This window comes from Bubalus bubalis, chromosome 9 (assembly GCF_019923935.1).
Source record: "Bubalus bubalis isolate 160015118507 breed Murrah chromosome 9, NDDB_SH_1, whole genome shotgun sequence".
NCBI lineage: Eukaryota > Metazoa > Chordata > Mammalia > Artiodactyla > Bovidae > Bubalus > Bubalus bubalis.
The window spans coordinates 89,386,413-89,401,482 of NC_059165.1; the positions used below are offsets into that span (position 1 = coordinate 89,386,413).

The window sequence follows — 15,070 nt, forward strand, 5'->3', positions numbered from 1 at the left end:
ATTTTAAACCGCATTTTCCTCTTGATTTTGTATTTCTTTGTTCCTTTTTGTTTTTCCTGTTGTGCTTTGATTTTTTTTTTTTTTTTTGTATTATACGTATGTTCTTTTTGTTTTTTGTGAATCTATTTTATGTTTTTGATTGTGGATATCCTGTTTTTCAAGTATGTCAACCCCTTCCTTATGTATTTCTCTTAGACTGGTAGTCATACAGGCTGAAAGACATCCTAGGAAGAAAACTACATTTTCTTCCTTTCCTTGTCCACATGTTATGATTTTGATGTCCTGTTCTACATCTTCATGTTCATCCTTTTGTTCTTCATTGTGTTATCACTTTAATAGAAGTTTAAAAAAATTGTTTATATGTGTAATGGTTTAAGTGATTTACTTTCCAGTTTTGATTTTCTCTTATAGATTCTTATTTTCTTTAAAGATTTAGAGAAGATCTTCCAATATTTCCTTTAAGATAGGTTTAGTAGTGCTGTGTTCTTTTAGTTTATGCCTGTCTGAGAAATTCTTTATCTCTTCTTCTTTTCTAAATTATCTTGCTGGGTAGAGTATTCTAGGTTATGAATTTTTCCCTTTCAAGACTTGGACTGTATCTTGCCACTCCCTTCTGTCTTGTAGTGTTTCTGTACAGGTGATAAACCTGCTGCTGCTGCTGCTAAGTCACTTCAGTTGTGTCCAACTCTGTGTGACCCCATAGATGGCAGCCTTATGAGGGCTCCTTATAATTAATCTTTGTTTTTTTCTTTCTGCCTTAAGAATTTTCTCTTTAACTTTTGCCATTTTTATATAATATGTCTTAGTGCAGATCTGTTTGGGTTTATCTTATTTGGGATCTCCTGTGCTTCTTGTTAGGGCTTTCCAGATGGCTGAGTGGGTAAGGAATCCACCTGCAATGCAAGAGTCAGAGGAGATGTGAGTTCAGTCTCTGGGTTGGGAAGATCCCCTGGAGGAGAGCATGACCACCCACTCTGGTATTCCTGCCTTGAGAATCCCATGGACAGAGCAGGATATCTGTTTCCTTTTGTAGGTTTGGGAAGTTTTCGGCCATGATTACTTCAGATAATTTTAGACCCCCTTCTGGTAGCCATCTTATTGGTGGACTTGCATGCCTTATACTATCCCATAGGTCTCTTATATTGCTTTCATTTTTTTCATTTGGCTTTCTATCTGCTGTCCTGATTGAATGATTTCCATTATTTTATCTTCCAGGTCACTTATTCATTATTCTGCATTGTTTATTCTGCTGTTCATTGGTTTTAGCTCAGCCTTCATCTCTGCAAATAAATTTTCTAATCATTCTTGGTTCTTTGTAGTCCTTTATTTCTTTTTACAGTAGTCTGCATTTCTGTTGATAGCCTTTCTTAATTCCTTCAGTATTTTCATTACCTCCTTTTTGAAGTTGATGTTTATTAAAAGAGGTCTGTTTCATTGTTCTTTTGGGGGATTTCTCTTGGTCTTTTAATTGAGAATGGTTCTTCTGCTTGTTCATTTTACTTATACTTTTCTTACTCTGAGTTTAGGAAAACTAGTTATATACTGTGGCTTTGTAGGGCTGTTTATATGTGAGGTTGTCCCTTTGTAGCTTGTCTAGGATTAATACATTTGATATGAGGGCACTTTCTAGTATGGATGCCTAGAGCCTCTTTCTTCAGTGTGTACTGGTTTTTATCCCCTTGATGGGAGTGTACATATGCAGGAGCTTATTGCCCAGTCCTGAGGTTCGCCGTGGTGGCCCAGGGGCACCCCTGGGGCAGGCGATGGGAACGGACGTGGCTCGTGACTATTCTGGAGTCTGCTCAGGCAGCAGTAGGAGCTTGTGGCTGCTCTTGGGTTCTGGCAGGGAGGTGGTGGGGACTTGCAACCATTCTTGGTGTCTGGAATGGAAGTGGTGGGGGCTGAAGAGCACTAGAAGCGCATGCTGCAGGCAGTGTCCTGTCCGCTGCTAGTACGCACACTGGGGAAAGGGACTGTAATCTGAGTCCTACCCCTCTTCTCGTTGCACCCCCTAAACAATGGTACCTAGCCTCTAAGGTCGCCCAGGCTTCCTTTGAGTTGAGCTCAGACTGGCTTCCAGCCCCACGCTCCAGACTGTTCCTGCAGGGCCAACTGTAGTTCTCTTTGGTTCTGATCTCTGAAGCCCGCCTGTCAGCACTCAGTCCCTGTCCGCACCAACAGAAGAGCACCTCAGGCTAAGGAGTGCAGGTTGGCAGCACCGACCATCTGTGCAGTTTTCCCTCTGGCCTGACTATACAAACGAGCTGCACATTCTTCTCTGAGACTCAGAAACTCCCCTTATGTCCTGGCCAATCTCCTGCCAGTGAGGAGGTTCACAGGGTGCGGGAATCTTTCCTCTTTCATGGCTCCCTTCCACAGGTGCAGGTCCCATCCTGATTCCTTTCTCTATTTCTTTTTGTTCTTTTTTCCTACCTGGTTATATGGAGATTTTCTTAACCTTTCAGAAGTCTGAGGTCTTCTGCCAGCTTTAGAATAGATACTCGGTGAGAATCATTCTACATGTAGATTTATTTTTGATGTTTGTGGGAGAAGGTAAACTTCAAGTCCTACTATTCTTCCATCCTGATGGCTCCCCTGTATGTCTTTTTTGGAGAAATGTCTAGTTAGATTTTCTGTCCATTTTCTGATTGGGTTGTTTGTTGATAGTGAGCTGCATGAGCTGTTTGTATATTTTGGAGGTTAATCCCTTGTCAGTCACATTATTTTCAAATATTTTCTCCCATTCTGTGTGATGAATTTTCCTTTTGTTTATGGTTTCCTTCACTCTGCAAAAGCTTTGAGGTTTAATTAGGTTCCATTTGTTTTTGTTTTGATTAGTCTAAGAGGTAGCCCTAAAAAGATACTGCTTCGATTTATGTCAAAGATTGTTCTGCAACAGTTTTCCTCGAAGAGTATTATAGTATCCAAACATACAGTTAGGTCTTTGATCCATTTTGAGTTCATTTTTGTGTATGGTATTAGAGAATGTTCTAATCTCATTCTTTCACATGTCACACACCAATTTTCCCAGTACCACTTATTGAAGAGACTGCCTTTTCTCCATCATATATTCTTGCCTCCATTGTTGTAGGTCAATTGACCATTGGTACGTGGGTTTATTTCTGATCTTTCTAGCCTGTTCACTTGATCTGTAAGTTTGTGTTTGTGTCATTATGTACTGTTTTGATTACTGTAGCTTTATAGTATAGTCTGAAGTATTAAGGTAGCATGATTTTCCTCTTTTTACCTTCAAAGGTTGCTCAAGAAACAGATGTTAGAGCCCAGATTCGTCTACAGTTTCGTGATGTCAATGGAGAACTTGTGGCTGTGCAGAGATCTATGCTTTGTACTCAAAAAAGCAAAAAGACAGAATTTAAAACCTTGGAAGGAGTCATTACTAGAACAAAGTAGGTGTTTATTTTATATTTGAACGTCTGATCCTTTTTGTCTTTCGGTCTACAAACCTGTATGTTTTTATTCTACATTTTAAGTTTATTTTAAGGGGACTTACTATTTTCTTTCTTTTTAAAAGTATTTCAACGTAACTATGCTTACAGAAATACACTCATATGGGTTAATAGAATACACAATTTGGACCAAAATCCTGGTACAAGGTTTGCTTGGGGAAAAAAAAAAAAAACACCAAAAGATTTGCAGTCTGGTTTTTTAATCTACTCAAAATGGAACTTATTAATTTTTTAACAGACTTTACCTTTAAACCTGTTTTAGTTTCTTAGCACAACTGAGCAGAAAGTAGTTTCATCCTATCTCTACACCTGCACAGCCTTATCCACTATCATCATTTAATTTTTTATTTGATACTCTTGAAAGGTTGTTGTTGAATCACGTGAATACACCGGGATTCTCGGCCCCCGGAGGAGAAGAATTCAATCCGGGGCCAGAGACGAGACTTGATCGCTCAGAGCTTTTGTGTAATAAAGTTTTATTAAAGTATAAAGGAGATAGAGAAAGCTTCTGACATAGGCATCAGAAGGGGGCAGAAAGAGTGCCCGCTTGCTAGTGTTAGCAATGAAGTTATATAATCCAAAGAATATCTTGAAGTTGTAATAACCTCATCAGACCTACTCCCATAATTTACATTTTAAGATAATACTGTCCTCAGGCAAAATACATCCTTGTAAAGACCAGGTCTACTCCCATAATTAACATTTTAAGATAACAGAAGGTTGAATCCAAAGACTGTCCTTAGGCAGGATACATTATTGCTATATAATCCTAAGGAATGTGGAGAAAGAAAAAAAGTTTGTCCTTTCTTCCTCCTTGAGAATTCCAGACCCCTCTCTCCTTGGGGACCCCTAGACTCCCTATCAACCTACCTAGGAAATGACTCTCTCACTATTTATCAGTTAAACAGAGTGATCCCATTAAAGATTTAGTAATAATGGTCCATTCCTTTGAGTAAATTTATGGATAGTTGCTGAATTCAAGGTGCATAATCACTCAAATATAGATTGAATGACTGAAAAGTGGTAGTAATCATGTCTATAGGGAAAGATGAGGTAAGCAGACAGGTAGGAAAGCATATTGTCCCTTTCAGCTGTTGTCATTCTGTTAAGGGCAGGTATCATCTTGTAATGGGTTTGGATGTTGAAATTAGGCTGCCCTGAGTTCAAAGCCTTATCCTTATTGAGCAAATTATTTATCATCTTATCCCTTTCATTTATTAATTTGTTAAACTAATTAAATAATCTGTTAACCAATAATGTGTAGCACCTATTATGTGCTAGAGAAGGTGGCTTTTAAACACACTCAGGTCTCGCCTGCAAGCTCAGGTTTCGTTTCACTTCAGTTACAGTCTGTCTTCATCTTCCCCTTTATGGTCAGTTTTTTTTCAGAAGAGTTATTGGTACTCACTATCTCCATTTCTTCACTTCCTCCTGACTCCTTCTCTTGCCCCATTCTTGTATTGAAACAGTTACAACGGTCACAACCTCTGTATTAGAATAATGCTATTGGGCTTCCCTGGTGGCTCAGAGGGTGAAGAGTCTGCCTGCAATGCAGGAGACCTGGGTTTGATCCCTGGGTCAGGAAGATACCCCTGGAGAAGGAAATGGCAACCCACTCCAGTACTCTTGCCTGGAGAATCCCATGGACACAGAGGCCTGGTAGACTACAGTCCATGGGATCACAAAGAGTCGGACACGACTGAGCGACTTCACTTCACTTTACTTTACCAGATAGACCTTGCAGTGAGTCTATTTTTTAATTTGTAAAATATGGCTTCGTTATCACTGTAGATATCTTAGAAAGATGTTAGGGGTTGAAGTAAAGGACATAAAATGCTTAATGTATCATTGGGACTCGTGTATTAGTTTTCTGTGATTGCTAGAACAAATCACAAACTTAATGGCTTAAAACAGTGCAAACTTATAGTTCTGTAGTTTAGCCAAATCGGATCTCACTGGCTTAAAATCAAAGTATTATATGCATATTTCAAAAGTAAAAGACATTGTACAGTTTTAATATGTGAAGTTTATTATGAGTAATTTGAAAATATTTTAAAATGTTTAAAATTGTAATAAAATACACTTAACATCAATTTCCAAAAATAAAGTCAGATGAGGAACAGTCCACTTAGCCATGTAAACTAACGCATTTAAAAATTCCAGGAATTAGAATATAACTATCCTGGAGGGTCTGTGTATAACTCAGTACTTCTGTTTTATAACACAATATTTTTGCCTGTTTCTCTCCCTCACTCACATCCTACCCAGTCAGTTGTTTGGAGTTCCATAGGCTCTTAGATCCTCTCCTGTTTTTGTTCTACATTCTCATTCTTTTTCATTTTATTTGTACATATTTGTCAGGCGAGTGTGTATGCTCCTCAGTTCTGTCTCATCACAACAAAGATTTGGAATGACGGACATTAAAACCCTCTGCGTGTCACGGCTCTCGGGTCTTGGACAGACTGTGTTATAGCTCTTAGGCAAATCATTGTTACAGCTCTACTTTATTTAGAAAATAGCAAGAGAATCCTCGAGGTGTGAGGGCATGCTGACCCAAAGACATGAAGAGAAGAGAGTGGGGGAGCATGCCAGTGCGCAGGAGAGGGAGAGAGAGAGCGCCCTTTGGCCCCTCTTTTTATGTGTTTTTCCCTCCCCTGGGCCTGCCCTATGCAAATTGGGCTAGCCAGGAGTGCTGTTTGTTCTACCTGAAGTCCTCACTGTGGTCCTCTGACCTTTCTTTGACCTTCCTTTGTTCTATTTTCACGGGCTTTTCCCTTCCTTGTCTTTTAGCCACCGCCATTTTGGACTCCTGTTTCCTATTCTAACTACCTAACATATTCATATGTATTTGTAGGTGACTCATACGTGAATGTCTCTAGAGTAGACCTCTGATTCCAGACCCATGTACCGAGCTGTCTCTTTCATTTTCTACCAGTTCTTCCAAAGAAACCTCAGTTTCAATGTATTCAAAACCAAGCTCATAATCCTTTCCCCCTTGGCTCCCTGTTAGAAAGCCGCCTACAATGTCCTGATCTGTCTTTGTCCATTCTGTCCCCCTACAAAACATTTTCAGTACATTCAGTGTAACATTTTCAGAATACATACAGAAATGACAGTAAAGACAGACATTACCTCTACTGACTGTATACAAGACAGAAGGTTTGAAGGAAAATGGTCAGTTTACCCTTCTGAAGAAAGGTACTGAGAAACCACTTGGAATCCAAGGCTAGGGATGCTCCTGGCCCCAGGTGTAATGAAATAGGGAGCTTATTTAAAAGGCCCTGAGGCAATTCTGTTTTGATTGTTTTGTTCTTGTGACCCTAGAACTTAGGTCTGTTGATTAAGAATCTTCCTAGGATTTATTTGGATGGGCATCACTAAGGTTTGCCTTTATACTCTTTTTATTGTGTCTTTTACTAAACAGTCCCTTATCTAATCAGCACAGTATCAATATTTTTTTAAGTACCTTTGCCTGTCTACTGTGTATCATTATGTTTTATTCTTTTGAGTCTCTTATTTTCTGTATTTGAAAATTTTGAGGATAGAAGATAGTTTATTTTCCTTTATGTATTACCTATAAATGTTTTCCAACTACATAAAAAAACAATTCTAGCACCTGTTCCCTACCATCCTGTTTTACATACTTTTTCATTTCACTTTTACGTACTGAAACATTTGAGAGTTGTACTTTTTAGTATTAGAAGGCCATCCACTGGGGATGGATGAGGGGGATTTTTTTGGCTTTTTTGTAAGTACGGGCATGAAGAATTAATTAACAGACTAGATGCCATTTTACATAAATTCTTGATTTTCCTTTTCTGCAGGCATGGTGAAAAGGTCAGTCTCAGCTCCAAGTGTGCAGAAATTGACCGAGAGATGATAAGTTCTCTTGGGGTTTCCAAATCTGTGCTAAATAATGTCATTTTCTGTCACCAAGAAGAATCTAATTGGCCTTTAAGTGAAGGAAAGGCTTTGAAGCAAAAGTTTGATGAGATTTTTTCAGCAACAAGGTTTGTAACCTGTAATTAGATTTTTTAGTCCATTAAGTTTTTGAGCCAGAATTGCAATTTGGATGCTTCTATTTCTAAACAGAAAGTCAAGCAATTATACCACTTATCCAGTGGAAACCAGCAGGCATATTTCCTTTCAGTTTTCTTTCTTTGCATCGTTATTCACTTGGTTGACAGAATATATGTAACATTTGTACTTACTGTTATGTCATAAGCATTTTCTGAGTTATTAAAAACTCTTTGTAAATGTTATCTTAATGATTGCATAATATCCATTGTTTGAATATACTATAGTATGCTTACCAAGAAATTTGATTTTTATTTAATATCTTCAAAGGTACATAAAAGCCTTGGAAACACTTCGGCAGGTACGGCAGACACAAGGTCAGAAAGTAAAAGAATGTCAAACAGAACTAAAATATCTGAAGCAAAACAAAGAAAAAGCTTGTGAAATTCGTGATCAGATTACTAGTAAAGAAGCCCAGTTAACATCCTCGAGGGAAATTGTCAAATCCTATGAGAATGAACTTGATCCATTGAAGGTAATTTGATCTCTTGTATGCTGAGGAGAAGGTCACCATTTATCTATCTCTTACCCTAAAAGTACTTATTTTTCTGTGAATGGTGTGTGTATTTCTTGAAAAAAATGATCAGAGACTATATGTTATGGTTATGTCTTAGGTCTATGTTAAGATAGTCCTAAAGTTGCCTGAAGATCTTGCATTTGAAGGTAAACAAATTTGTAGTATCGTATTAATGAGTCATGTCACTAGTTTTTAACGGTGTAATGACTCATCCTTACAGTTTTGTATTCTTAAGATTATTTTTTTAATCATTTATTTATTTACGGTTGCACTGAGTCTTTGTTGCTGCATGCAGGCTCTCTCTAGTTGCTGTGAGCAAGGGCTGCTTTTTGTTGCAGCGCACAGGCTTCTCACTGCAGTCACTTCTCTCGTTGCGGAGCACAGGCTGGAGGTGCATGGGCTTCAGTGGTTCAGCATGCAGGTTCAGTAGCTGGTGGCTGTGGGCTCTGGGGCGGGTAGGCTTCAGGAGTTGTGCTGTGGGCTCGGTAGTTGAGCCTCTCAGGCCCTGGACCATAGGCTCTGTAGTTGTGGTGTGTGGGCTTAGTTGCTCTATGGCATGTGGGATCTTCCTGGACCAGAGATTGAACATGTCCCCTGCATTGGCAGGTGAATTCCCAACCACTCTACCACCAAGGAAGTCCAAAAGAGATTATTTTTTAATTAACAGGTCTTTCTTTGCAGTTTTTATAATTTGTAGGATGTTCTCGACATTGTGCAAAATTTGAAATTGATGTGTAGCATGTTGATGTATTTACAAATGAGTTAGATTTCTAAATTCTGTGATTTGTAAGCAAGACTTTAACAGAATCCCATTCACTCGTTTCACAAGCATTCATTAAGTGTTTCCAGTGGGTCAGGGAATACTATGTTTGGAGCTACAGGTGCAAAGAGAACAACAGTAGTGTCCTTCCCATTTAAGGTATTACTGGTCTAAAAAAACAGTTTTTTAAGTGGCTTTTTAAAGTAGCAGATAGAGGAAAGTTAAAAAAAAATTTTTTTTTTAATTATTTGGTTTTTTAAAACTCTCTTATAAATACTGGTATAGATATTTGAATTGTAATCTGAAAATAGCTTGGTTTTCTGTCCCAGTGCCTATTGACATGAATGCATCCTTTAGTGAGTATTTATTCTTTTGTGCATAACACTGTGCTAGGTACTCTTGAGGATTGTTGTTGTTGATCAGTCGCTAAGTCATGTCCAACTCTTTTAACCCCATAAACTGCAGCATGCCAGGCTTCTCTGTCCATCACTATCTCCCTGAGTTTGCTCAAGCTCATGTCCGTTGAGTCAGTGATACCATCTAGTCATCTCATCCTCTGTCACCCCCTTGTTCTCTTGTCCTCAATTTTCCCCAGCATCAGGGTTTTTTCCCATGAGTCAGATCTTTGCATCAGGTGGCCAAAGTATTGGAACTTCAGTTTCAACATCAGTCCTTCCAATGAATATTCAGGGTTGATTTCCTTTAGGATTGACTGATTTCATCTTCTTGCTGTTCAAAGGACTCTAAAGAGTCTTCTCCAGCACCACAGTTTGAAAGCATACATTTTTCGGTGCTCAGCCTTCTTTATAGACCAACTCGCACAGACATACGTGACTACTAGAAAAACCATAGCTTTGACTATACAGACGTTTGTTGGCAAAGTGATATCTCTGCTTTAAAACACTGTCTAGGTTTGACATAGCTATTCTTCCAGGGAGCAAGTGTCTTTTAATTTCGTGGCTGCAGTCACTGTCTGTATTGATTTTGAAGCCCTGTTCTCTTGAGGATAGGGAAGCCAAAGACTTAGACTTTGTTTTTAATGATCTAATAGTCTAGTTAGAGAAATACAGAATATATTTTGAAAGATAGTTAGGATTACAAAGAAGTAAAATGAAGAGCTGTAGCAATGTGAATGATATAGTTTAAACATAGGTTCTTTAAGAGCTTGAAGATGGTGATTGTGGCACAATTGAGAAATGAAAAGAAAATAGTAAATGGGACTTCATCAAAACAAAAAACTTTTGTTCAGCAAACTATACCATCAACAATGCAAAAAGACCACACACAGAATGGGAGAAAATATTTGCAAGTTACATATGTGACAAGGAACTTTTATCTGGAGTATATAAAGAATCCTTCTTGTTGTTGTCTAGTCGTTAGATTGTGTCTAACTCTTTTGCAGCCCTTTGGACTGTAGCCCACCAAGCTCCTCTGCCCATGATATTTCCTAGGCAAGAATACTAGAGTGAGTTGTCATTTCCATTTCCAAAGGATCTTCCTGACCCAGGGATCAAACCCACACCTCGTACATTGGCAGGCAGACTTCACTGAGCCACTAGGGAAGCCCCAGCCAAGATAATGTTAATGCTGCCACAGCACAGTGAAAACACTGATGGAAGCCGACAAGTTTCTGAGAAGTAGAAACTCCTCTTTTACAGTAACAGGGGTATTCCTGTTTATTGCCATTAAGAATTAATCCAGTTCTTCTTGTTAGACTGCTCAATATATTTTCTGAATAGTTTTTTCCCCACAATTGATATGAATGATCACATTCATGAAGGACTTTCTGTATGCCCAGTCACTGATCAGAATGCTTTAAAACATATTATACAAGCCCCGTGGTAACCCTGTGAAGTTTTTCAGACAAGAAAAACAGGTATTCATACTGGAAGTAAGGGGTAAACCTAGGATTTAATTCCAGGCCTCTCTGATTCCCAAACCCATACTTTTCTCCTTTGGTCAGATTTATCAAAATATAATTTACTTTTAATAAAATCCACACTTTTGAAATTACTATTTGATGAGTTTGGACAAACGCATACAGTAGCAGTATTGCTGTATGCTACGGTAATACATACTAGTAGGAGTATTACTGCTACTAGTACGGTCAATATATGGAAACTTTCCATCACCCCCAGAAGTTCTTTCAAGTCTGTTTGTAGTCAGTCTGCTACCTCCATTCCCAGCCTTTGGTAGTCACTAATTTGTTTTGTGTTTTGGCCTTTTCCAGAATGCCACATCAGTGGAATCGTGCATTATGTAGCCTTTGTGTCTGACTATTAGCGTAATGCTTTAAAATCTATCTGTGTTGTTGCATGTTTGAGTAGTTCATTCCTTTTTATTGCTGAGGATATTCCATTTTAAGGATATATTGCAGTTTGTTCATCTGTTCTCTTGTTGGTAGATGTTAGGTTGTTAACAGCTTTTAGCTATTACAAATAAAACTACTATAAACTTCTGTGTAGAGGTCTTTATTTGGAGATACGATTTCATTTCTCTTGGGTAACTCCCTCAAAGTGGGTTGTTAAGTTATATATTAAGTGTGTGTTTTACCTTAGTTGCCAAGCTATTTTTCAGAGTGTCACTTTGGTAGTCCCACAACAATGTTTAAGAGTGTAGTTGTGCTTCATCCTTATCAGCACTTAGTGTTACTGTTTTTTATTTTAGCCATTAAAATAATGTCTGATTGCTGCTGTTGTTGTTCAGTCACTTAGTCCTGTCTGACTTTTTGCGACCCCACAGACTGCAGGATGACAGGCTTCCCTGTCCTTCACTATCTCCCATAGTTTGCTCACATTAATGTCCATTGAGTTGGTGATGCCATCCAACCATCTCATCCTCTGTCGCCCTCATCTCCTTTTGCCCTCAGCCTTTCCCAGCATCAGGGTCTTTTCCAGTGAGTCGGCTCTTCTCCAGTGAGTGGGCTCTTCTCAGGTGACCAAAGTATTGGAGCTTCAACTTCAGCATCAGTCCTTCCAGTGAATATTCAGGGTTGATTTCCTTTAGGACTGACTGATTTGATATTGCTGTCCAAAGGACTTCAAGAGTCTTTTCTAGCACCACAGTTGAAAAGCATCAGTTCTTTGGTGCTCATCCTTCTCTATGGTCCAGCTCTCACATCCATACATGACTGCTGGAAAAACCATAGCTTTGACTATATGGACTTTATCAGCAAAGTGTCTGTGCTTTTTAATGTGCTGTCTAGGTTGATCATAGCTTTTCTTCCAAGGAGATTTTTACTTCATCAAAATTAACATTTTCTTATAGTTTTTGCTTTATGTTTCCTATCTAAGAAATCTTTGCCTGACCCAAGGTCACAAAAATTTTCTTCTTGAAGTTTTATAGTCTGAGTTCTTATATTTAAGTATATTTCAGGTTAATTTTTTAATACAGTATGAGGTGAGGTTGAGATTTACTTCTTTACATAGATGTCCAGTCATTCCAACTCCCAGAGCCTATAGTCCTAATTGTTATACCACCTTGCCTCCCAGTGTCATCTCCCATTTTTAAGTATGGGACTCTATACAAGTCCTGAGTCTCCTGCTGTACTTGGCATGTACAGGCACACTTTGCTTTATTGTGCTTTGTAGATAACTGCTTTTTTTTTATTGATTGATTTTTTTTTTTGTAGTAACTCTATGTCAGGCAAGTGTGTTGGTGTCATTTTTCCAACAGCATTTGCTCATTTTGGAAGACAGCTGTGCTCACCACTGTATCACCAACGCCATTTGCTCACTTTGTGTCTCTCTGTCACATTTTGGTAATTCTTGCAATATTTCAAGCCTTTTCATTGTTACATTATTATGGTATTTTGTAACCAATCATCTTTGGTGTTACTACTGTAATTGTTTTGGGGTGCCACAAACCACACCCATATAAGACAGCAAATTTTATTGTTGTACTTCATTAAATTTCTTTTTTTAAGACAGCACATTTAATCGACAACTGTTGCAGGTGTTCTTACTACTCTACCAACTGTCGATTCCCTTTTCTCCCTCTTCTTCTGAGACACCCATTATTGAAATTAGACCAGTTATTAACCCTGTAAGGGCCTCTCACATCTTTAAGAGACAGGAATAGTCATACATCTCTCACTTTAAATCAAAAGCTAGAAATGATTAAGGTCGGTGAGGAAGGCATATCAAAAGCCATCACAGGCCAAAAGCTGGGTCTCATATGTCAAGTGGTTAGCCAGCTTGTGAATGCAAAGGCAAAAGTTCTTGAAGGAAATAAAAGTGTTACTCCAGTGAACTCATAAATGATAAAAAAGTGAAACAGCATTATTGCTGATGTGGAGAGTTTAGTGGTCTGGATAGAAGATCAAACCAGCCACAACATTCCCTTAAGTGAAAGCCTCATCCAGAGCCAGGTCCTAACTCTCTTCAATTCTGTGAAGGCTGAGAGAGGTAAGGACGCTGCAGAAGAAAGGTTTGAAAGTAGCCAGAGGTTCTTAAGGTTTAAGGAAAGATGCTGTCTCCCAAGACTTCAGAGTGCAAGGTAAAGCAGCAAATGCTCATAGAGAAGCTACAAGTTATATAGAAGACGTAGCTCAGACCATGAGTGAAGTTGGCTTCATTGTACAGTAGATTTTCACTGTAGATGCAACAGCCTTATACTGAAAGAAAATACCATCTAGGACTTTCATGGCTAGAGAGGAAAAGTCAATGCCTGGCCTGAAAGCTTCAAAGGTCAGGCTGACTGTTGTTAGGGACTAACATAGCATGTGACTTTTAAGCGGAAGCCAGTACTCATTGACCATTCTGAAAATCTTAAGAGCCCTTAAAAATTATGCTAAACCTACTATGCCTGTGTTCTATAAATGGAGCAACCTGGATGACAATGTATCTATTCACAACATGGTTCAGTGAATATTTTAAACCCATTGTTGAGATCTACTGCTCAGAAAAAAAATTTATTTTTCAAAATTTCCGTAATTTTGCTCATCAACCATGTATCTGGTCAGCCAAGAGTGCTGATGGAGATGTACAATGAGATTTATGATTTCATGTCTGCTGACATAGCATCCATTCTGTAGCTCATGGATCAAGAAGTCATTTTTCATTTTCATGTCTTTTTAAGAAATACATTTCATAAGGCTGTAGTTGCCCATAGACAGTAATTCCAATGATGGCTCTGGGTAAATTGAAAACCTTCTGGAAAGGATTTACCATTCTAGATGCCATTAAGAATATTCATGATTCATGGGAACAGATCAAAATATGAACATTGTTTTCTTTTAAGACGTAATACTATTGCACACTTCTACATGGTAGTGTAAACAACTTCTGTATGCACTGTGAAGCCAAAAGATTTGTGTGACTTAACTTTATTTCAATAATCACTTTATTGCAGTGGTCTGGAACTGAACCCACTTTGCCTGAGGTGTCATAATGATTAGAGGGAATATATAGCAGCACTTAGTAAAGTGTCTGCAATATAGCAAGTCTTCAATTGCTGATAACTATAACTGTTACTGATTATTGTTTTTTAATCTCTCATTCAGCTAACATACTAAACACTTGTTACATGTGCTAGGGAAGCGTTGGTGAACAAAGTGAACAACGTTTCTATGATGATAACATTACCTACTAATACATAAATCATAAGATATGGCATTAGTGAAGTGAAAGTCGCCAATTCTTTTCGACCCCATGGACTACACAGTCCATGTACTTCTCCAGGCCAGAATACTGGAATACTGGAGTTGGTAGCCGTTCCCTTTTCCAGGGGATCTTCCCAACCCAGGGATTGAACCCAGGTCTCCTGCATTGCAGGCAGATTCTTTACCAGCTGAGCCACCTTAGTATAATTTAGTAAATGACATTGAAGTTGAGGATGTGTTTTGGTACAGGTATGAAAGCTTACAGTTGATACCCGTAATAAGTTAGTTTAAAAGGTATCTTAGAAGAGAAATTGGTCAGCCTTAGAATTGTAGAGGAAAACACCAGAAGAATATCCCCAGCATCATCCAAGGAGGGAATTTTCTGAGCCAGGTCACCCATATTCCTAGGAGGTGAGGCAGCCAGCTGTTGCTAGAAGCAGGCAACTGAGATCATTTGTCACATTTCACTTGTGATGCAGCATGAGTTTCTAGTCCACTCAATAGTTCTAATTTCTTTTTTAATAAATAGTTAGCCTTTTAAGGATTAAGTTCTTAAAATGTGGTACTTTACATAATGTGACTCCAGTTACCCAGTGAGTGAATGACTTTTGTGAGAGGTGTTGAAGGTAGGGCATGGGCTTTGGCGT

At 38.5% G+C, this 15,070-nt stretch overlaps 1 protein-coding gene across 2 annotated transcripts in view; it reads left to right on the forward strand.

Annotated features, from left to right (window-relative positions):
* Positions 1-15,070, forward strand: part of RAD50 (RAD50 double strand break repair protein) — a 108,211-nt gene that overhangs the window by 32,087 nt on the left and 61,054 nt on the right. For both annotated transcript variants that reach the window (XM_044947875.2, XM_006046046.4), the window contains 3 exons: positions 3,256-3,407; positions 7,292-7,477; positions 7,815-8,019. In XM_044947875.2, coding sequence (XP_044803810.1) covers positions 3,256-3,407; positions 7,292-7,477; positions 7,815-8,019 — 543 coding nt within the window. The remainder of the gene's footprint in view (positions 1-3,255; positions 3,408-7,291; positions 7,478-7,814; positions 8,020-15,070) is intronic.